Consider the following 23,758-nt stretch of genomic DNA (forward strand, 5'->3'; position numbering starts at 1 on the left):
TGACTGTGTGCAGTTACAGTGAAAAACAACACTCCCATCTGCTGGTGAACAAATGTTCTACAAGTTGAGGTATTCAGTAGCAGAAAAAGAAAAAGGATGTTTAGAAATCCAGACTTCAAATTATATGCGACTAAAAACTCTCAAAACCAGAAACGTCCGCACGATTTTATTATATAAGTTGGCCTCCATTAAAACAAGAATACAGAAACAATGGATTAAAGCAGGGTGTATGACAAAGAGTAGCCTTAGCTTTGAGCCAAACATGTCACCAACTATTGAATTATTTCAACTGCCAAAACAAAAGTTCTTGCAATAAATAGTTTATTTTATTTGATTATTTAATACAGAACTGAAGCTGTACAAAAAGAAGCCAGTTTAGAACAGTCACTGTGTAACAATACAAACCTGCTTGATGCTCAGTTGCCATGCATTTTCATTTTAAAGAAACATTCAGCAACAAGTTTAGGCTACTTGGCTCATCAGGATACAAGCAGGTTTTTTTTTTTTGTTTTCCAACCTGGAAAATATGTGCAAAATCTGCAGCATTTTGGATATCAGTTAAAGAAAACATCAAATTTTGTCGTATAAGCTAAAAGGCAAAAATTAAGGGGTTGTTTTTGTGCAGTCAAGCATAGCTCCTGTAAATATATGGAGACGTAATTTCATATGGAGCTGCACGATACCTCACAATGTGAAGTCACAAAATGACAGCAAAATAAATAAATTAACAACATAGGTAGTAGTGCAAAGCCGCCCCTGCTGCTTTCCAGACTCATTTCCATATCAAACACAGCGTATCAAAGGCAGCCCTCCGACTGGGGCCTCGATTTGATGTGGTAAATTCATATAAGTCTGCAATCAATATTTAATTAAGCGTTCGACACAGAGGGTGTATTTCATGTTGGCTGTATGATCCCTTTTAATGCGGAACCCCGAGATTAACTGAGCTGTAATGGTGAGGAGGAAACAATCTGCCTCCGTGATGGAGGGGCACACAGAGCATAATCTCTCTCTTTCTGTTTCTGCTAATCTGCCTCGCCCTCCCTTCTCCAAGCTGTGACTGACAGTCGGCTCCCAAAAGATCCTGAGGAGAATGACAATGTTTGGTGCTCTGTGGCACGCGCCTCAGATTTGTTTACGGCACACACCGAGGAATACATTGCCATCAATCTTCATCACGTCGGCCTCTGTCTTACATTACCATCGCTGACACGTCAACCGCAGACTGCATGTGGGGGGTACGACTCCCCTGCCTCCCCAACACATCGTTCAAGAACAAACAAAGGGAGTAACAGCATGAATAAGGGGAAATGCACAGTGAGAGAGGTAAAGCGGCAAGCAAAGAACACATTCAGTAGACAATAGGTGGCTTTTTGTCTATTTTGTCCTTCCACCTTAATAAAGTGCCTGTTGGATATTTGTGAGGTCAGGTTAAAGCAAGACGAGTATTTTGATTTTGCAAACAGTACATACAAGAGACCCTAAAAGAGCAGGAATAAAAAAGGCATTATGGCATGGCACATTTTGGCATTTTAACTTCCTAGACTGTAAAGAAGAGTTTTGCCTTAAGGAATGAAATGTAAGAAAAATACAATGAAGTAGTTCAATGGAAAATGTCAACTACTACAACTACACAAAGATGAAACACTGAGGTACAATAAATGTTAAAAATGATACCGTATATGTAGAAAAGTCACTGCTTTAAGAAACGTTTCAGGCAAATCCTGGGTAAGCATCCATCCAGCACACAACGAGACAAACAGGAACAAACACACACACACACACACTCGGAGATACTGTAACCTCAAGTTTTAGCTGGAATGAAGAAGGGTTGAAAAATGTCCACAGTTTGCGAAATGACCCGCTCCTGCAGCAGCAACCTCACATCCTGACTATATGTGTGTTGCAGATGGAGCGCCAGAAGGAGAAGATATTCATCACCAATAAGAAAAGAGGAAGACCAATCAGGATCCAGGGATCAGCTATTGATTGTCCAAGAGGGCTTAACAGTTCCTGTGCCTTTTGTGCTGGTGCCACTGCACACCTTCACTATCAGAAAACACCAGCCCAGTGGATTGTCAATCAACACCCAGGGGAAAAAAAAAAAATCAGGTCTGTAGATTCCCACTTTTTTTTTTCTTTTTAATGACTGAACTGTGCTGAAGAAAGCAGACGGCACCAGGGAGTGAGGAGTGGGCGGCTGATAGTGCATCAGTTATGAGACAGCTATGGCTCAATCTGTTCCTTCTGTCTGTTCATCATCCACAGGTAAATATTAGATTCACATTCTGTGCTTTCTTCTCTACGGGGAGCTCAGCTTTCTCGCCTTCAGGTTCCCTGGGTCTACAAGAAAATATAGAGACTTTAAAGAAGAAAATCAAAGTCAAGAAATACCAGAGCTCAACATTAGAGTATATTGTCATCTTGAAGCCCATGTCTTTTCTTTACCCCCTAGTCTGGAGGAGTGTCCTCGGCTGCTGTCTCCTATAATCAGCTGCAGGCTGGCAGCTGCTATGAAGCCCTCTTGTCGCCGACTCAGATTTTTCACCAGCCTGAAGGATGAATAGTAAGAAAAGAGATGAGAGTGAGAGAAACATGGGGAGAAATTAGATAAATACACTTTGCTGCCACATGTTGTCTTTCTTCGCTGTCTGAACTTGTACCCATGCTCATACGGGATAGTTTGGGTAATCACTTGTTACAGTGACAAACTAGTTTACATCACATCCTGTGTGCTGATGGGCTGAGAACTCACCAGCGTCCCTTGTTGTCTTCACATTGCAGTTGGATGACGTCTCCGCATTTGATGGTGATGCTGTCTGGTCCATTTTGAAGACAGTCGGCCAAAGCCCTGTATCTGCCTGGAGCCTAACACAGAAGGAAAAACTGTCAAGCACAAAGTAAGTAAAGATTTATTTATGTAGTAGTTTATTTTTTATAGCTGTGTTGAAAGCAAAAGTTACAAAGTGCGTCATAAGAAGGCACAGTGTAGAACAAAATATCAAAGAGGAACAATATGAACACGCAGAGGGGCCACAAGAATTAAAGAATTAAAACAAAAATAAGAGAATGAAAACGTCAGTTCAGAAAAGCGAGGGGATTTAAATGTCTTCTGAAATATGTCAGTTCAAATGGATGATGTTACTGTAAGAGAGAAACTATTTCATTTTCATTCAAAGACAGAAAACACAAGTTTATTTATTTAAACTGGGAACATCCAGCAGACATTTATTTATTTAGGCACAACAACTCATAAATATTTAATAGCTAAGGGCTTTACCATGTGGAGTACGTGACATGCAGTCAATATGGAAAGGCCAACACCAAATTGATGGGCTGCTTGCTCTTAATCTTTGTTAGAAAACGGGCTACAAAATTTTGAAACATCTTAGACAAACCAGGGGCAGTGGTAAAAAATATGTCTGATATAATGTCTCTCCCTTGTAAAAAAAAAAAAAAAAAAAAAAAAAAAAGCATGAGTTTAGAAGTTTTGTAATGTGTATGGAAAATTTTTTGACAGAAATAAAATGACAGCTAAATTCTTTTGAAGATTTTATAATACACAACATATAGACACAACAATAGAGCTTTGTCAACTGCTGCTTCCAAAATAAAGGAGTTTAGAGTTCTCAGGAAAATGAAAAATTTGATCATCTACACGTCCATGATGACTCATCTGCTGAGGACGATCGGGTGATCTGATAGAAATCTACAACAGCTACTAAACGGACTGGTCTTGGTGCATAGTTGAATGTGAGGGTTCAAATTCTGCTTCTGGTGTCATGGCCACTGATTTATCTTCTGTCTGCCTCAGTTCAGTACAGGAGATTGTCCTGTACATGAATATACAGTAAGTCCATGTCATTTTTAGATGATTAATTAGACAAAGATAAAGTACTGAAAAAAAGACATGGATGGTCTCACTGTTTATCTCTTGATGTATTTTATTGTATCTAATGTAACTGTGTTCGGTCTCACCAGCTGCACCAAAACCTCCTCCTCTGTATCAGATGGGTGGAAAGCGTCCCGACCTCCAGACCACTCCTCCAGACCCTCGCAGATGTCTACCGAGTGATGAGCGCCGGGCCAACCTGGGACACGGACATTACTCTGGCTATTAGAGGTACTGATGAACACATTACTCACAACACTACACCTTAAATGCACCATGTAGATACTTAGTAACTATGTCGACATTATAATAACCCCTTTGTCACTTACTGGGAATTTAACAAGAACGTAGAATCAAAAGCTAATCTCATTAGCTGGACCTTTTTCCCCAAAATTCCTCGATGTACCTGGTTCTTCAGGTCAAAGTACACCTGAACTGCTGAAGGGGAAAAGCCAAATATCTATATCAGTTTAGGATTACGGAGAAAATCAGCAACAGTGTTCACAGCAATTTTGATTTGCATCAAATCCCATAACATTTTTCTGTGATTTAGTTACTAAGTATCTACTTGATTATGGCATAAATGTGAACAGATGAGATGAACTCACTCCTGCGGTTGTGCTGGTGTTTAGGGGAGTGAGGCTGGGGGTCTGGACTGCTCCTCCCCGACTCTGTGTCTTCTGAGCTCACTGACGCCCTCTGCTGCTTGCTGGGTGAACAACACAAAACAGCACGTGTCACCAAATGCAGTGCAGAGACAGCGGACGGACTCAGGATAGATGTTATCCTCAGCCACACAATCTAGGGGTCAGCTCTCAATTCCTCAATCTGATCCATATCTATAAACAGAGGGAACAGAATAGCTGGCCCCAGATCAGTGCCAAGGAACAACTCAGTCCTGTTGTTTCCCTACACAGCCATGACCATTCAGGCACCAGCCAGACAGCAGAGCACAGAGCAGCCGTGTGCAAGATTCTCTGTAAAAGGTGGAAATTAGGACTTGCAGACCACTGACTGACACAGTGTTCACACGTGCGTCATCACCAGGGAAGATCTGGTCTCAATTTATCAAGATCCAAATTTAGAGATTTGGTCACTCTATTATTACATGCTGAGTAATAATGTTTCTTGAGAGCAAAATTCTACAGTAGCTTGATCAGATCTCAAAAAACAAGCCCCACCTTAAAAAGCAACTGTCATGAGGAAATTAAGAAAATTCATGGAATGAAGCCAGAACTCTTTTCTTTTCGTTTGCCCTTTGCATTACATGCAAAATAGCAAATCTGAGATGCAGAGATTGTTTTTGACATGTTAGAAAAACCATGGAAGAGCTGCTGAGACACAGGCCTGTTAACGTGACAACGGGGGGGGGGTCAGTTATGAACCGGAATGAGGCTATAAAAAGGGTTGCAGGTGGCGATCCGTATGCAAACACAGTAGCCCTGGGTTTTTGGTCCCAAGACGGGCCAGGTGGGTCATGCCAGGCCGAGGCAAGGTGAGCCAGGCTGAGTTTACCACTGAGCGTTAGGGCAGGTCAGTGGCGCTGGGGACGGTGGCGGGGGCGCGGCCGGGGCCGTTGCCGGGGGCTTCGGGGACGGGGGCTCCGGGAACGAAGGCACAGAAACATGTCAGCCGACAGCGAGACAAAGTCCAGCCCCGGCAGACAGCCCCTGGGAACCCCTCTGGACGGCCGCATGCCCCTGCAGGTGGGGGATGGGAGGAATGGGGATAGGCAACCAGACAGCAGTGGACAGAGTGGGGCCTGCCCCTGTTCTCACACACACACACACACACACACACACTTACAAAGCCTTCTACCACGGTCACCAGAAATGATATCGTCACATTCACTCAAGCTGTGATCAGATATGAAAACTCAGCAAATGCAGATAGTAGTGCTGTGACTGCATGTGTGTGTTTTGCCTGTTTTGTTTGTACGTTTGTGCAAGTGTAGCCTAAAGTCATGCGCTTAGCACATTACTGAAAACACAGTATCTGTAAACAACCATAGACACTGACCTCTCAGAGAGTGATGGAGAAAGCTGCATGTGTTCAACCATTTGTCCATGTTGATATGCTTCATCTATGAGAAGAGGAAGGACGAGTGATTGTGAGGGGATGTACAGATGGATTGAATGTTCCAGACAGAACATCAATTTTGAGCATGTATGTTCATTCTTTTCTTTTTGAGAACAGTATATGGTGAAGAAAACCTAAACGCAAAGGTCCACTTACAAATTTCAGAGCTTTTGAACACACCTCATGTTCTCTGAGGGAAGTGAAAAGCATTTCAAATCTCTAAAGTTAGTAAGTGGACCTTTGTTCTTACACCCACATTTATGTATTTCACAGACCTCTAAGCAGCTTCTGCTGGTTCGTTAGGATTCTGCGCAGCTCATTGAGCCAGGCCATCTTCACCTCCAATGTAGGAGCCTGACAGACAACAGAAACATCGCAACAGGCTGAACAAGACGGTCAGCGGATTACAACATTCTGTATGTACTGTACTTCTTTCTATCATAGGCTAGTTACAATGCTGCCATTTCTTCTGTTGGGCCTGTATCTGCTGTTTGGTCAATAAACACCCTAGTGGTATCTAAGGTATTTGCCATTTTAATTGTTAATTAATATGAAATCTTAGTGAGTACAGTAAAAGTAAGTGCTGAATTATTAGTCACATACTGTCTTTAACCTGCTGAACTCGGTAGCATTGAACTTTTTTTTAGACTCCTTACCTGAACCACATACACTTCCTCCCTGCCACTGTACCAGATCTCAAACTTTTTCACATCTCCCTTGACGTTCTCTGTGATCCCCACAGCAGTCATCTGCCAAGAGACATACACTGTTTACACTGACACACACATACACACAGCATTAGGACAAGCAGCACAAACAGCACCTCATACATCAGATTTACATCATGTAACACATCTGTCCTGTCAGAACACAGACACTCACACTCACAGACACACCTCCGCTGTGTGACTGCTTCCTCCCCACATCCTCAATAATAAATCAAGAGCAGCAGCAGCGGCAGCAGCTGTTGGTGTGACACCCTCCGCACTTCAACACACACAACAAAAGGAGTCTTGCAGGAATACAGCGGATTCTGTGGCCAGCTGAGCAACTCATAACAACACAGACACCAAACTATTTGTCCTACACTACATCGTTAGTAGAGCGTGTTAGTCAGAGTGACGGAGAACAAGTGATTGTGTGAGATGAACTTTGGCAATATAATAATGCATTTGTTATATGAAGTTGTTGCAGTAACTTTGGCAGCATGTCGGGTAGAAACCCACCTTCAGTATTTATCTATAGCTCTGTGTTTTTTAAGTTTATATAGGCTGTATACTTGAGACACCACTAGTCTGTAACAACATGGTGTCACAACTGTATTCTTATGTAGTCACTCTGAGTACTAGAATAAGTGATCCACTCAGAGCATATGTTTAATTTTGGTATTCATGGGCGTAAAATATTTTAACCAGTGGATCAAAAATATAATAAAAATACAATACAAAAACACAGACCAACCTTGAGACAGTGCTTGAAGCTGTACGAGGGCGTCTTGTCGGAGCCGTCTCCATGCTCCTCCCTCCGCTTGCAGAAGAGCAGAGCTCTCTCGTACAAGAAGAGGTGTCTCTGCATCGGCTTGAAGCGAGCCAGCTCCTTCATGCGGGTGGGACCTTTCTTATGGCTGATCCACACGCTGAACGAGCCCTGCATCAACACGCGGCCCAGCTCGCAGATGTCACCCTGCACATAACGGAAGGAGGTGTTTATGTGTAAGCCTTTGTTATAAATATATTCTCTGTAAAATGCACATTATAGCACATTTATCACTGTTAAGGAAGATCTGGTTCACCTCATATCCAGTGATGGCTATCTGATGCATGGAGTCGTTGACTGATTTGAGCAGGTCCAGCATGGCTGTTAGTGCCCCCTGCAGTTCAGAAGTCCCCTCACAATCTGTACTGTATTTTAGCAGCTCCTGAGAACACACACAAATTCATATATAAAAGCATACATAAATACAGTAGGTACAACAGTGCTCTCTTGTGGTATGAACTTACAACGAACTTGTCTGTTGTGATGGAAGAATGAAGTATTGAAAATACACTAAAATGCTTTAATGTGTTTCTGACCCAGTTGCTATCATTTATTTCAGTGGCTTGCTGTGATATTTGTGTCAACAAGATCTGCTGCTGACTGATGTCCAAGCATCAGGCCCACTATCAGTGAGTGTTTTGAGTGTTATAGTCATAGTATAGTAAGGCATAAAAACTTAAACTTGTAGTAAGGCATAGAAATGTCAAAAAATGGCCTATATAGTAAGGCATAAAAATGGTGAAAAAAAAGGCATACTATACTATGACATTTTTTTTACATTTTTATGCCTTACTATACTATGACATTTTTTAACATTTTTATGGCTTGCTATACTATGACGTTTTTATGCCTTACTATACTTATACATTTTTATGTCTTACTATACTATGACATTTTTATGCATTAATATACTATGACGTTTTTATGCCTTACTACAAGTTGAAGTTTTTATGCCTCACTATACTATGACATTTTTTAACGTTTTTATGACTTACTATACTATGACATTTTTCAACATTTTTATGGCTCACTATACAATGACATTTTTTGACGTTTTTATGCCTTACTACAAGTTGAAGTTTTTATGCCCTACTATACTATGACGTTTTTCAACATTTTTATGCATTAATATACTATGACGTTTTTATGCCTTACTATACTATGACATTTTTTAACATTTTTATGGCTTGCTATACTATGACGTTTTTATGCCTTACTACAAGTTGAAGTTTTTATGCCTCACTATACTATGACATTTTTCAACATTTTTATGGCTCACTATACAATGACATTTTTTATGCCTTACTACAAGTTGAAGTTTTTATGCCCTACTATACTATGACGTTTTTCAACATTTTTATGCCTTACTATACTATGACGTTTTTATGCCTCACTATAATATGACATTTTTTGACATTTCTATGCCTTACTACAAGTTGAAGTTTTTATGCCTTACTATACTATGACATTTTTCAACATTTTTATGCCTTACTATACTATGTCGTGTGTGTGTGTCTGTGTCTGTCTGTGGCAGAACCCTGCTCTCTGTCTAACCTTAAGCAGCAGCTGATATTTGGTGAGGCGTTGGACTGGTTTCAACAGGTAGGACTCCAGGCCCAGTTTGTGCTCCAGCTTTTTTTGACATTCCTTTGTGAGGAAAACAAACCAGCATGAATGTAATGTTTGACAATGACAAATCACAAGCTTTTTACACTGTAATTTAAAATTGCCTTTGTTCCAGCACAGTGGTATTAATCAGTTTAGAACTGTACAACTACAAATATTCAAATAGTTACAGAACTTGAAATACTGTAAACATACTGTATCTTGCATGACACCAAACAAACCCCAAAAAATCTGTTGCTGTTGGTGTGAAGGTAGAATCATGGCAAAACTGACCAGAAAGAAGGCGCAGTCTGAGAATTGTCTCAACAGCGCCTCAGAGCGTGGCTTATTCTGACAGTAGCATTCATATATTTGGAAACTCTCTTTCTGGAGGAGACAGAAAAGAGAAATTTGTGTGGAAAAAAAGATGAATAAATGATCAAAATATAATGACGCTAAACAACATAAATATTTATCATCTCACCCGCTCCAGAAAACAAGCTCCCACACCTTCAGGAGCCTCCAGGCATCCTTCCAGGTCCTGAAGGAAGACCCTGGATTCCCAGAAGGTCAAAGGTCACACATCAACCTCAGTGCATAAAGTGGTATATACATGGGGTTTTCTACAGAAATACTTGTTATACTTAATCTTGCACACCATCGACAACAGTACGAGTATAAATAAAAATTCTTGACATAATTGTGTCTATTTTTGTGTGTCATGGTCAAACTTGCATGCATTATTATACATTCTTGGTATGTTAAAATAGGTCTACACCATGTGTGATGTGAGGCATTAATCACTTGCCTGCTGTGAAAATTGTAGATCTCAGGCATGTTTCCAAAGAGGATGTCTCTCTTGCTGCGCAGGATTGGGGGCAAAAGCCCCCACAGAGCTGGGTTGTCCATCTCAGCCCTGTAACCCTACAATATTTAATTACAGCAACACATTTCAGGAAGTATATGGCTTGTGTATATCTGATATAAGATGTATAAGCAGGAATCATTTAACAAATAAACATCAATATACAACATATGGTGTACATTGACACAGTAAGAAAGTGTGTTTTCTCACCAGCAGCACTGACAGCAGCTCTTCCACATAGATTCTTTCAGTTTCTACGAGTTCCCTCATCACATGGCTGTGATACAAGCATACAAACACACACAGAAGCAGACAAAGAGAGAGCCAGAGGGCATCATTAGCACTGAACAAAGAGAACCACGAAGTAAACAACATCAAGAACAGTATTAAGAACAGACAGATGGGTGGACGGATGACGCCTCCTCACCGCTTCAAGAGATCTGGGCTGTCCTCTCCCTCCAGACCATATGACACACAGCTCCGACTCTCCTGGTAGTCATGAATCACCTCTATCTGAACACAACACAGATGCACAACACTGACTCTTCCATTTGGATTTTGAGAAAATATTATTATATTGGAGCAAATGGTACGAGTTAGAGGAGAAAATTATTAGATAAACATTTTCATATTGTGAGGGTTCAAGAAGCTGCAAAAGTGGAAGTAAATAAACAGATGAAACAGAAACATAAAAAAAAAAAAATTTGTTTTATCTTACTTTTCTCGGGTTGGGGCTCTTTCGGGATGCTCTCTTCCCAGGCAGAGAGATGTCGAATGTGAACTTCAAACCATCACCTGTGAAAAACAGATCATAGGCAGCGGCAGCTCATCAAAGACTGGGAATGTAATTCACACAAAGTATATTTCTATATGCACTTATGAGGCACATTGAGGAGACTAATTCTAATTTAAGCACCCGTTCTGAATCAAAAACAATTATTTTGTGTGCACATTGTGAATATGATAGCCCCAAATGGATATGATTGCCCTGCCTATGACCTTTTTTAAATTCCCCAGTAATTAAAAAAAAAAACATAAATCAGTGATGATGGACATATGAGGTCATCAATGATAATAGGCAGCCTCCACTAAAGGTTTGGCGTGGAAACAGTATGTACAGATCTAAAGCAGTGTTTGGCATAACTGTCTTTGTCCTTTTTGATCCTAGCAGTTGAATCCTCACATGCTCGTCCAAGCTGAGTTTTGTGCCTTTGCATGTGCCATGTTATAGTCATCAGTGGGATGCATAAATGTATGTGCATGCACGTACATGCGTGTGTGTGCATCCATGTACTGGATCAAGTCAATTTAAGCTAACCACTTCTTCCTTCATCTCCTCTCTTAAATAGGTGGTGTCCTGAGTATTGAGGGAGCCCCAGAGGGGTTCATGATCACTCTCACTTTGTTTGTTATGACTCTCATTAGCATGGCTTCCTACCATGGAGAACAAAGCCTTAAAGACATGAATGAGAATAGAAAAAAGCATATTTATCATTTTGCTTTCATACGCTCACTGGTTGGAGACACATTCAGTCACACAGTAGATACAGTCAAATAAAAACTCACCAGATTCCACATACAGTATTAATTGGGTACTAGTGTATATGGTTAGCTTTGTGCAACCTCCCATGAGACACAGAGGGAGATGAAAGGTTCTTTAATGTATATGAACCACATATGGTTCTATAGCTTCTATCCTGACTAATAGAGCAGTCAGGTATATCCCACTGGACTGATTATACCACCTACCCTTGTTCCTGCTTATTTGTAAAGGTGGCCTGCTAACCCTGAAGCCCATTTAGGAACACCTTAGGCCTATTCAGTGGGACCCTGTGATGTGTTAATTTAGGCATGGTGCCTTAAGGAAAGATACAGCAGGGAGAGGGATTGGTGCCAGGCCATAAAGGCTGAGACCAGACCCCATACTGGGCCTGGGAACCAAGGGAGGGTGTGTAGGGAGTTAATTTGTGAAACGCCTACTGTATATGCTGCAAACTAGGGCAGCTTACCATAAAGACTAATGCTGTTTAATCAGCTGTAATGCAGTATTTTTCCATAAGTGTGCATGAATGAAGTGACGCAATCTCTATTTCAACAATGATTCTTTCTTTTGAGTTAAGATTACGTGTGTCTGTGTCTGTACTGTACCATGCTTGGGGGAGAAGAGCGGGGACTTGGAGCGTGGTGGGTTTTCTGGCCTGGGAGCCACCAGTTGGATCGGTCGGACATGTTTATCGGCCAGCTTTTTCAGACAAGCCTGTCGGTTCTGGATCATCTGCTGCACTGCTGCATGCTTCTCAAACGTTTTCCCAATATGGGCCTAACAGAGGGACAAAGGGAGAAGGGGAGTGAGAGACGGCGCAGAGGTAGAACAGCAGGGTTTTGATTTAAAATGATGGCAACAAGGTCATACTGCAGGCCAATATTTGACACATGTTTCTATAGCGATAAAGCATCATAGTTGTGGGATCTGACCTGCAGCTGAGGTGTGATGACAGCCTCGTATTCAATAGCCAAGATCTCTGGTCCTGAGCTCAGCACAGATGGAGCCCCCTCCAGGAACTTCTCAATGTCCCTTAAGGCAGCCTGGGCCCCCTCCTTAGACTGGAACCTTTCTACCAGCTGATTGGCCAGCATATATGCTCCATCATCACACCAGGTTTGGGCCTGAAGTTAGAGAGCACATATGTACAACTATAAACATGTATATGTGTGTCCTGATGTGGGTGTAAATAGAAGCACATGTGTCAGTACCTGACCAAGACAAAGCAGCAGCTGGTGTGTGTGCAGAAGACGAGAGTGTTTGGTCTTGAGAGCAGCATTGAGTGTATCACAGTAGTGGCGAAGCTCGTTGCAGCGCTGCATAATGAGAGCTATGGCGTAGTGGTGACTGGCTGACAGCTGGTGTCCGTGAAGGATGATGATCTGAGCTCGAGCCACCACCTCCTGACAGAGCCGGCAAAGACGCACAGGAAGGACAGAGTCAGTTTTATTAAACATGTAGTTAATAAGTGCCGTTAGTTACTGATGTTGACAGCAGGATAGAGAAACGCTGACCTGTGCATTAGATTCCAGACTGTCCAGCCTTTTGAGAGCTTGTTCTGTTTGAGCCAGAGTGTCTACGGATATAGACAGCGCCCTCTCCTGAGCCATCAGATGCTCCAGACACAACTCCATCTGGACAGAAAACACACACCGTCATATACACACAGACTAAAAAGAAAAACAGTCTTAAGTCAACCTGGTGGCTCATGGAGGCTAAGCCCACATTAAAACTTGAGCCTGGGGGTTGCACAAGACAAAAGACAATATATCTCATGGTGTTATCCTCTGGGGAGTATGGAGAGAGGGCCGCGCATGCACACATAATCACACAAAAACATATATACACGGAATCCTTACCTCCTGAAAGCTTTGTTCATATCTGAGCAACTGCATGTACTGATGGAGTTTCAGATGATGTTTCTCAAAGAAGCCATCAAAGGCTGACTCCATGTCTCTGAGCTGGGCAAGAAGCCTAAAAATAAATAATAATGCCATGTGTAAAGTGCTGAGTAAAATATCTGAGGTTTATAACTGGACTAAAGAATATACATTTAAGAAGGTAGCCAACCCTGTTGTAGATTGCAAGACTTTAAACTTTAACTTTTTATCTACAAATCTTAAAAATAAATAAACAAATACAAGAAATAAAAGGCTGCTTGAAGATCTCTTACCTCTGTACTGTCTCCCAGTCGAGCTTCACATCCCACTGGGAGTCATCCTCCTTCCCAGAAGTCTCCAGGCTGGAGAGAAGATGACGACCCTCCTTTGACACCGACCTGATTGCATCCTGTCAAACAGAGCAGAAATCCAAAATAAATACTTCATAAAATAATACAAAATATTTTTGTGTTAATTTTGATAAATGCATCTTATATGAAAACATTTGAAACATTACCTTGAGTTTCCTGTACTTGTCAGTTTGACACTCAAGAAGATACTCAATGGCCTTCCCTTTGTCTGGCAGCTCTGTCTCTGCCAGATCAGTGCCAAAGCCCTGTAGCATATGTGCGATGTCTTTCACTGTTACAGCAAAACTTTCAATAGCCTGTAGGGGAAGCAAAAAAACACACAAACACTTTAATACTGGTGCTTATATAACGTATGCAACTGTGGTGAAGAAACTAGTGTGGTGACAGGAGGAGGGTTGAGCCTCAGAAAATAAAGGAAAGTAACAGGGAGATGGTGAATGTTTTTTTCCTAATAAGTGTCACAATTGATCTGCAGCGTACCGTTCGTAAAACAATCCAGTCACTGTGACAGTAATCCAAAGTGCCTCCAAACTCTGACGTCAGCTGGTTTTCACTGATGTAGCGCAGCAAGTCTGTGACAGAGCTCAGCATCACCACCTAAAGGTGCAGACAAAATCTGACAGCTCACACAGAACACTTTGTACGTTTAGCAAATTCACAAGAGTGGTGTTTAATTTTTCCTTAAATTCTATGATATCACTAGCTGCTGTTTATGAGATACAGTGATTTTCTTTTTAAAGAAAAAACTGTTTAGCAAGTCTCAAATAAACTGCAGGAGAGATGATTGGTCTATAACAGACAAATTAACCCAATCCCTAACCCTATGTAAATTCTGTCATTTCATTAATTTAATTTCTTTATTTACTAAGAGAATGCATATGTATTTCATTTCTGTAAACGTGCCAGTGTTTGCCAGCTGGCTGGTTTTCAAGTAAAGTTCTTTGGCAAGATGATCGAAGATGTTATATGAGATAAACTGTCATCAGAACCATATGGCATGTAAAAGAGGTTGTTCATTACATGTAATTTTTGACTCTGGAAATGGCACAACAAATATCAGAATTTCATTGATGATACTTTACAAATAAAGCACTAACATCACTATAAATATTAGAAATATGTTTAACATACTGCCCAGGATTTTTATAGTTGTTTAAATCATGGACATCAGGGTTGTGACAAGAACGAGATGTATATTGTTGTGATGGGGACATGTTTGGTAACTGAGGAGGAGCTGCCTTACTGGCATCTTGAGCATAAAGTCCTCTTGGCTGAAGCGAAAGCCAATGTCAGTAACAGTGCGGTGGAAGAAGCTGGTGGGTCGAAGCACCAAGACCAGGTGGAGGTTCCCAGGAAAGGAAGCCTTGAAGAGGGAAAAGATGATCGCTGTCATATTAATGATGTTGCATAATAATGGAGGATGACTCAGTATAAAATAAAAACTATGGATTTAGGCTCTCTGTGGTGCTCACGCAACAAACATACAGCTTTTCCAACATCTGCACATTCACACATATAACTGCCACACAGTCACTAACTCCTCTATGCAAACTGGCACTGAGGGAGTTCAGAGCTGAGACAAAAGCATCCCTCCGTATCTGATAGGGGCGACTTCAGGTCTCCTCTTTCACTAGGCGATTACTGTCAGCCTAATGGATTCATGGTTCAGTCTCTACACCATTCATACTCGTCATATGCTGCATTTCATCTTCAAGTTGAGGTCAGTGTCTGACTGTGCAGGGATTTCTGCTCATTTTTTGCGTCATACTCAAGACACACAGGCTACATTACAACAGCATGTCAGGACGTGATTTCATTGCAGATGTAGATACACTGTGTGGCATGCACCCTTCAATTTAATTAAAATATGTACATTTCATTTTACTCTGTCTTCATTCCCAGTGGGGACTAGCACACTTACATCATGTAGGTACAATTCATGCAAAAGGTGGCTCTGCAGCAAGATTGATTATGTATATACACACACTGGCTCCTGCAGTATGTATTCTATCAAAACTTCTGATACCAACAATGCATCTGCATCGACACAACTTTCGACATTCATTTGTCCCGACTCGACCACAGAGGTCAATTAATCACGCTTCAGGTTTCAGAATAAACATGCATTAAACAACCACACATCAGTCTGATCAGGTGTCATTCAGGTTTCACGCACAGCCAATTGCATGACTAAGCAGAAGTGCGCTGCGCACCGCAGTGCTACACTCGGCACCAGCCACAGCCGCTGCCACTGCCGCATTCACCCTGCCCGCCCAAAAACTTCGACTAAACTCTGCACACGGTGAATCAAGCTACTCGGCAGCTCGTTACCGGGCTCCTCCGGATCTTCGGCGCTCCCCGCCGGTAAAAGCAATCAGCCATGGTGTTGGAAGTCATCTCGATTAAATGTTAAGTTCCCGCCAGCCCGTTGGAAATTGATGCCTATAGCTAAGGTATGCAGCTCCCTCCGGCTGCCTGAGCACAGCCGCAGCTCTGCTGCTGCCTCTCAGACAGAGGGTGGCAGCGCTGACTGCAATGTTTCCCTCCCGCCCGTCAACCTTCCTCCTCATCCTCATCCTCATCCTCTCCTCAGCACCCCGCGTCATCACAGTTTTTGCTTACTCATACATTTACAGCAATATGTCATGGGACATTCAACAGAAACAATGTTTAGGCTACTCTCTAAACTATGCACCATTCAGAGGAATACACCAGACCGAAAACACTGTACAGTCTTCATTTAGTGGGTACTGTCCGAGTATTGCTCAGGTTCTCAGCACCATGGACAGCAACTCGTTAATAAAACAATAGCCTGAAAGCACAGTCACGTAGCTCACAAGCACTGATGAATGTAAAATATACAGAGACTGGCACTGTGCATGTCTGAACTGTAAAGCACCTTTGTATCTAATCACTACTAATATCAAAGATGCATCTAGATGCATCTAATAATTCACTTTGATGAGAAGAAATATGAAACTCACTGCTATCCTGGCGAGTGCAGTTTTGATAGATGCCCATGTATCCAGTCTTCGGTCTAGAATGATGATAAATTTGACTCCAGGTTGCCTTGTTCTGCAAGAAAAATTAGGCAGTTATATGCAGCTGCAATATCATTCTGTGCAGTCATTAAGAATATACTTTTTTAAAGCAAGACAGGAAAATGAGAAAGAACAGCCAGTAAAGACCAGGTAGATTGGTCAAATCATATCTAACTCACTGTAAATTCATATAATTTATAATATACGTGCAACACAACTACATACATTACTTATTTATCACCTAAAACTCTCTGCAGTGACACATCAGGGGGAAAAGGCCTGGACTTGATGTAATTTAAGATTTCCTAATCTCTTGGGAGAGTGAGGATTGGACATAGAGGGCATCAGTAGGACATCTGACACAGTCAGCTGAGGAGCAGTGAAGGCCAGCTGTGCTCAGAATATAAGCGCTGGGCTTTTGGTGCACTGCAGAAAGAAGAGGGAGAGACTCAGACAGGAATAAATGAAGTAGGACACACCGAGGGATGAGCGTGAGGTATGTAAAGACTTTGGCTAAAGCTTCCTCTGGAATGTCACTGAAAGCTGAGCATTCAGGGAGGGTGATGATCACACTGGAGTCTTCCCCACGGCCCCCTGGGAATAAAAGATATAAGCAATTAGTTTTTCTTTATAAGACATAAAATTATGTCCAGATAGGCTTTTAGTAAAAAATAAATAAATAAATGTAGCACTAGATGGGACAATGAGAATCAGATTCAAATGAGACAAAATGCAGCTAATGTTTTAGAAATTATTAAACAAAAAGGCTTCACCTGACAGATATGCCACCTGTTTCTCTATGTAGCCTCCCACCTCCTTCATGCTCACAGGGACGGTCACCTCTGGAAGAAGATACACACATTTTAACAACTAAGGTTTGAGGAAGTTAGTAATATGCACAGCAGAGTAGTATAAACACACAACACATTTAAATGATGTTTAAACATAGATGTTGTTACCATGCCTGGTGGCAGTGAAACAACACCTTCCTTTCACATATGTTTTTAATTGATGGTCTAAAGGACATTTTTACCATAGCAACAAAAGTGAATCTTTTTTCACTGAAGTTTTGACATGAAAGTGGCAGCATTTAAAGAGTAAAAGTAAGTTGCCCAAAATATCCTGTCAACTTTAATCCAAAAATAAAGAACACAGCTCACTGAAACTTTGCCAGTCTCAGCCTGTTTTGCACTTCCTCTTACATTATTAAATATCACTGCATGTGTTCCATGATCATGATCAGCAGATAGCTGGAAACGCTGTGGCCTATGTAAATCAATGCACCTGGTGCAAGTAAGACAATGACATCATTAAAACACATTAGCTCATTTACTGTGTAGCATCTGAATTGATGTTGTAGATGTTAGGTTTACTGGCAGATGGCCCACATCTCATGCACGGTGCCATTAGTGTTTTAATATGAGTAGCCAGTAAATGCATACAGTCTCTTATAGAGCAGTCAGTGCAGTTCAAAAGAGGCTCACGTCTGTCTTCTGGTGAACCAGGAAACATTCAGCTGGATGGGTCAAATGCAGACACATTGACTTGTGCATCATATGTTGAGACTGTGCTCATGTTACATTTACAGAACTTTTAATGCACTGGATGATCTTATCCAGGGGCAGGGGACACGTTTAGGCTTAATAGGCATGTTAGTTGATGTTACATTACAGTGGCAATGTCTCTTTAAAACAAGCTCACATAAATACAGTGAGACATAGAGTATAATTCCAGCTTTCTCTCCAAACAACAATTATTAACAATAGACACAGGTACAAAAATTACACATATTACTGAGGCATGAACGTGTTTAAACCATACTAAACTAAATGACTCTGCCTCTATGCAGTGGTTTACGCAACAGATTAACAGGCTCACAATTCATCGCTTCCTCATCCATAATGGATACAAACATTAAATATAAATTGGAGCAGAGAGATAGAAAAACAGTCAAAAAAAGATGATAGAAAGCAAAAGAAAGAGCAAAGAAGATGTTATTTTCCATGAGTCGACTGCAGTAATAGTGTCCGACAGGTTGTCAGGGAGCAAGTAATGAGCTCTGCTGGTACCTGCTAAATATTTGATGTGTATCTGTAACAGAAAGGAGCTAAGCCAAGCCAGGCCACAGCAGGACCAATGGCTGGGCTGTGTACACAAAGTGTAGACGCAGGGTAAAGTTACCGTCACACTGGAAGAGTTATATAACTGTTTACACCCTGTGCCACGAGACCCTCAGGAAGTTGAGACAAGACTTAAATGAATAGATGTGATGTCACGTCAATTGTACTTTTTCCATCGAGATAAATGCAATATGAGGAGATATTACACTGTGAATTGTTTATACGAAACATTGTAGGACAGTACATGATTCAATAAGCCAACAACATCTGATTAGAACCGATCTGACTGCACTCAAGTTGATGTTAAAAAACAAAAACACACAAGAACACACACACTGCGATCCTCTAGTGTTGATCAAAGGAAGATCAGCTGGTGCTGCAAACTGCAACACTTTTAATAAACCTTTTTTTTCTCTCTGCCTGAGTAGCAGCTCATCCCATGATTCATTGCATCTGGCAACACTGCCAAATAAAGTTCCACATGAGTTTTGTCTGATAATATACGACTGAAGAAAATTAAAGGAAAAAATTAGATAAAATATGTCAGGTTCTTAACCACAGCTGTAACTGTACATGTACTGTATGTACCTTTAGGCTGTGTTTTAACCTCAAACTGAGGTATAATAACTAAATCCATCATACATCTTTAACAGTTAAAGCCTGTAGAACAGGTATATCATGATTAATGGCTTAATCACAAACCACAGCGTTATTTTGCTTGTTTAGGTAATGCTGCGGTTCCCTTCACGCTTGTGTTACGACCTTTCTAGGTGACATGCAGGATAATGCAAGAGGGTGAAAATCAAATAACCTCTGTTTGCTCTTATGTTCGTGCACACAGATAAAGAGCAATGTTTGCCAGTGTGGATGGAAACTGAGATTCGGTGCGAGTCAAACAGATTCAGACTCAGACCAATCCTTTCAATCTACAAAGCTGAAGCTTATCTCTGTTGTCCAAACAGTGATAAAACATCTAAACTGACTTCATTACATTCAGCTCCTACAAAAGCTTTAACCGCCCTGTACTTTTTCATGTTTTAGTTTTTTACAACATAGAATCAGGGTGGGTTTCATTGGGCTCTCTGACAAGCCTTTTATGTCCAAGTGAAAACAAATCTCTATTTAGGGGCGTCTTAGACCTCATAGGAGTGTGCATACACTTTACAGGCACCGGTACAATGTCAATATTATGAGGTTGGCAAAGTATCAAACCCAAACATGTTGTAGCTGTTAGAACATGACTTCTGCCTGAGTACTGACTAAAGCATTCTGTGCAGGAAACAGAGATTGGTCTTTTCACCGGGAATAAAATAATATAAATATATCTTTTATACTGGCTAACCAATTGATGGTATAGCACCACGCTTGACTCACACAGTAAAATCTTAGTGAATCATAGAGAATGACGAGAGTGCACATACCCAGCAGAGATGTTATATTCATTCTGATTTGACAGAGACTCAAAAAGCGGGCACATGTAATCCCTCGCAGAGCAAGAAATCCCCTCTTCCACATACAAACATGTTCATAGTACACAGAGACCTAGCTTCATACCGCTTTTAGGTCATGAGATATTTTGCTAAACAAAGCTTTTGGTGCTAAGGGGATTAGACTGGTGGGTGGCTGCATTCTGATAGAAAAGGGCAGAAGGAAATTGAAAATTTAACTGGTAGGATATGTGGAAACTAGAGCTCGGTGGTAAACCCTGAACAATGGCGTCACAAGGCTGTGACTCTGAAGGCCTCTCAATGCCTTTAATGTTCAGCACCTGAAATATTGATAGTTTTTCATGTTTTTCAAGCCGAAGTATCGCAGTTTAAAGTGAAGCACTTAAAGCATTTGAAGTTGAAGGAAATTGAAGTGTCTTGTTGAGGCATTTGAAATTTCAATTTCACATTTAAGCCCCTGTGGGCAGCTGAGTAATCAGTTTGTATGCAAGTCCTGAAAGTAGCTGAACCAATAGGAAATGTCGATGTTAAACTGTCAGTTGAGGTATAAGAGACAAAAACAGCTGAACTGTCATTTGGACAATAAGCAATGAAAGAATTTCAGTTAAAGCTGCACTGCTCGAGATAGTTGAAGTGTGTGCGCTGAAGAGCTGAAGTACGTAAGCATCGACAGCAGTCTGTTAAAGCAATTGAAGTGTCTGAAGAGTGCTGACAGCTGTGGAAATGACAGCTGGAGTGTAGTTGAAGTGGAAGGAGGAAAATTCAGCTTTTACTGTGCTATGGGCTGTTAGCCTCTGTCATGTGTGTTGATTCATCATGATTCACATGACTTTCTGTCTCATAATTCTATTAGACTGTGTGGTAACTACAATACTGCTTGGCAAAATGTCGTTCATGGTTTACTGTACTGTTACACAGACTTTTAACTAACAAGCAAACTGAAGATTTACTCTCATGGGAGCACAGTCTTCTACTGGGTGTTTTCTAACGACACAGTCATGAAGCCTTGTGTCATGAGTATTGTGTAAATTGTACATTTACTTTGAAATTTTTGTATTCTTTAAATGAACTAAGGAAGGCTCACACACTCACGGACAGTCTGTTGGAGCAGGGGTGATTTAAAACGACGTTGAGAATGATATTGTGCAGGTGCAGAGCACGGAGGGCAGAAGGTGAGCTAGGTAAAGGATCATATATCATTACCCCTGGAGTAAATGATGAATCTGGGGTCACTGGTTCATACAGCAGTGTGTTCTTTATCACCGCTGCATCTCCTGTAAGAAGATTAGGACAAAACCCAGGGTGCGAGGCTCACATTTCACACTTCACCTGGTATAAATAGAAACACAATGTGGCCTATTCCCTGCTGTCTCTGTTCACACACCCCAGCCCAGGTACAATGAACCCACAGGAGACATAAAGAGGCAAAGGTTCATAAATGAAACAATAACTCAAGGCTGCCAAGATCCCAGAGTAATCACATTAGCCTCTGGAGGAAGCTGCTCCATGAAGCTGTCAGTCACATCAGGAGCTATTTCTGCTCATCACCTTGCCTTCATTCCCTTCTCCCATTTGACACGACAAACCTCCAGAATGATGACTGACAAATGTGTGTAATATTGTTTTTGAAGCTTTTCACAACTGACATAACAGTCTTTTGGAAAATGTGTATGAAAAAGACCAGTTGCTATTTGAAGATAGAAAGCGTTAAAAATTTATCAGCCTCGCTATTCAATACATGACACAACAACACACCCTGAATAGTGAAAGCTGCATTATGGACTTTGTAAACATCTTATTTTTTCTTCTTGAGGGGTTAGTTGACATCAACAGTATGCATTTTCTTCCATCAATGTCCCACACTGATCTGCAACCCTCAATCTACAGATATTCAGGTTACAAATCATCACTATGGATAAATATCTATCCATCTGTGATGGCTTAAAATAGCTGACATAATCCCTGCAATGGCCCACAGTTATAGCAAAGCTGCAGGGACTGGCACATCAATAATACTGACAAACCAAAGACAGTGTGCAGTTCTCCGGTTACCTCGTGTAACGGTTCTAAGAACTTAAAAATGAACATTGTAAATCAAACTAAATGGACTTCTGCTACAGAACACTTCATTGCTGCGCTGTGCTGAGAGGAGCAATGTAAAATGTAGTAATGGAAAATAGTTTATGCAAAAGCCTGAGAGTGGCCACCAGAAGTTAAATGAGCACTGTCAGCATGGTGTGTACTCACGCTGCAGAGTGCTCTCAAGCTGGGAGCCAGCCTGCAGAAGGCAGCGGTAGCTCTCCATCTCCTCCTTGGACTCTTTCTCCAGCTCTCTCTCCTCCTGCAGTGAGGCTGGGCCCATTCCCCTGGACTCCGGCACAGGATCAGGCTCGGAGAACTGACGCTGTCGTGGGAGGTACTGACAGTAGTCCAGGCCTCACATCCTCTTCAGAGTCCTATAGCCTTCCATAGTGTCTGCATATAGTCTGGGAGCTACGATAGGGAAAGTTACGTCCACCTGCCTCTGCGGGTCCCAAGATCCAGATGGGACAGCTCCCTGAGGCTGCTGCTGGATCCTCGTGACCTTGAGCTGCATAGAGAGCCTCCACAGTGAGCAGCACAGCTACAACAGAAGACCTGTCCACATAAGCAGAAAACAATGGTTTGTTGTCCTGTTGTTGCACAGACAGGGTGTGATGTGCTTTTCCCCTCATACACACCAGTGTTAATAGACTGTCCTGCTATCAGCAGCAGCAGCAGCAGCAGCAGTCAGCTACTCCAAAACAAACAGGGCTCCATCTGGCCACTGCTGCCCGTCTCTCTCTTGCCCCTCCCCTCTCTGTCTCTCTGAGTTTCAGTGCGTCAGCTCTGCACTGAGCAGGGCTCTAGTCGACTCCTGACACACTGCCAACTCCCTCCCAACTTTTCCTCTCACTTCAGACTACTTCATGCTCCCTTTTGCTGTTTTCTATTCCATCAGTATAACGCTGACTGTACTACAGTCTGCTGGATTGTTGGGTTGTCTGGCTGCCATGTTCATGACCCCACTCTCTCCAGCTTTACTCTAAAATAGACACACACATAGTGGAGAATAGATCTCTTGTAAAAAGAAAATGAAAATCAACCCCACCCTCTGCCAACAAGTTTGGCCCATGTGAAGCACAGCCTTTAATACACAACAATCACATTCAGACAGAAGAACAAATATGAAAGGGTGTCATTGTGTACATACTGATAGACAGAGCCTTTCTCAACTCCCCACTGCTCAACCCACAACTACTCTACGCTCTAATGGATCAGCACTCTTTAACAGTAGACTAGACTTTAGAAATATCACATACACATGAATGTAAACCTCCTCTATAATGTGTCTCATGT

At 41.6% G+C, this 23,758-nt stretch overlaps 1 protein-coding gene and 2 long non-coding RNA genes across 9 annotated transcripts; 2 read left to right on the plus strand and 1 right to left on the minus strand.

Moving 5' to 3' along the window:
• Positions 1–150: 150 nt before the first annotated feature.
• Positions 151–23,426, minus strand: mcf2a (MCF.2 cell line derived transforming sequence a). Of its 7 annotated transcripts, XM_056383356.1 has the most exons (31): positions 23,101–23,206; positions 22,628–23,017; positions 17,586–17,654; positions 17,292–17,406; positions 16,756–16,846; positions 15,015–15,134; positions 14,252–14,368; positions 13,918–14,067; positions 13,694–13,809; positions 13,380–13,494; positions 13,035–13,154; positions 12,732–12,923; positions 12,453–12,644; positions 12,126–12,297; positions 10,696–10,772; positions 10,405–10,490; positions 10,188–10,254; positions 9,921–10,036; positions 9,597–9,666; positions 9,407–9,499; positions 9,062–9,154; positions 7,764–7,889; positions 7,433–7,654; positions 6,628–6,720; positions 6,247–6,325; positions 5,912–5,975; positions 4,501–4,601; positions 3,979–4,091; positions 2,756–2,868; positions 2,449–2,552; positions 151–2,343 (listed from the first exon to the last, which is right to left on the minus strand). In XM_056383356.1, exons 2-31 carry the CDS (start codon positions 22,740–22,742, stop codon positions 2,303–2,305), a joined length of 3,342 nt encoding a protein of 1,113 aa, XP_056239331.1. In that variant the 5' UTR covers positions 22,743–23,017; positions 23,101–23,206; the 3' UTR covers positions 151–2,302. The 7 variants fall into 7 exon arrangements, with proteins under 7 accessions (XP_056239331.1, XP_056239334.1, XP_056239335.1 ...); XM_056383357.1 differs by lacking the exons at positions 151–2,343; positions 2,449–2,552; positions 2,756–2,868 and adding an exon at positions 4,222–4,330 and having other exon boundaries at positions 3,989–4,091; positions 22,628–23,425; XM_056383359.1 differs by lacking the exons at positions 16,756–16,846; positions 17,292–17,406; positions 17,586–17,654; positions 22,628–23,017; positions 23,101–23,206 and adding an exon at positions 16,103–16,271.
• On the plus strand, positions 2,443–6,619 carry LOC130173856 (uncharacterized). The gene is made up of 4 exons (XR_008828508.1): positions 2,443–2,566; positions 2,785–2,900; positions 3,982–4,123; positions 6,245–6,619. It is a non-coding gene; the product is annotated as an uncharacterized LOC130173856 (long non-coding RNA).
• Positions 7,545–9,877, plus strand: LOC130173857 (uncharacterized). The gene is made up of 4 exons (XR_008828509.1): positions 7,545–7,683; positions 8,067–8,136; positions 9,042–9,109; positions 9,606–9,877. It is a non-coding gene; the product is annotated as an uncharacterized LOC130173857 (long non-coding RNA).
• Positions 23,427–23,758: the final 332 nt, after the last annotated feature.

The sequence above is a fragment of the Seriola aureovittata genome, chromosome 8, assembly GCF_021018895.1.
Source record: "Seriola aureovittata isolate HTS-2021-v1 ecotype China chromosome 8, ASM2101889v1, whole genome shotgun sequence".
NCBI classification, from domain to species: Eukaryota; Metazoa; Chordata; class Actinopteri; order Carangiformes; family Carangidae; genus Seriola; species Seriola aureovittata.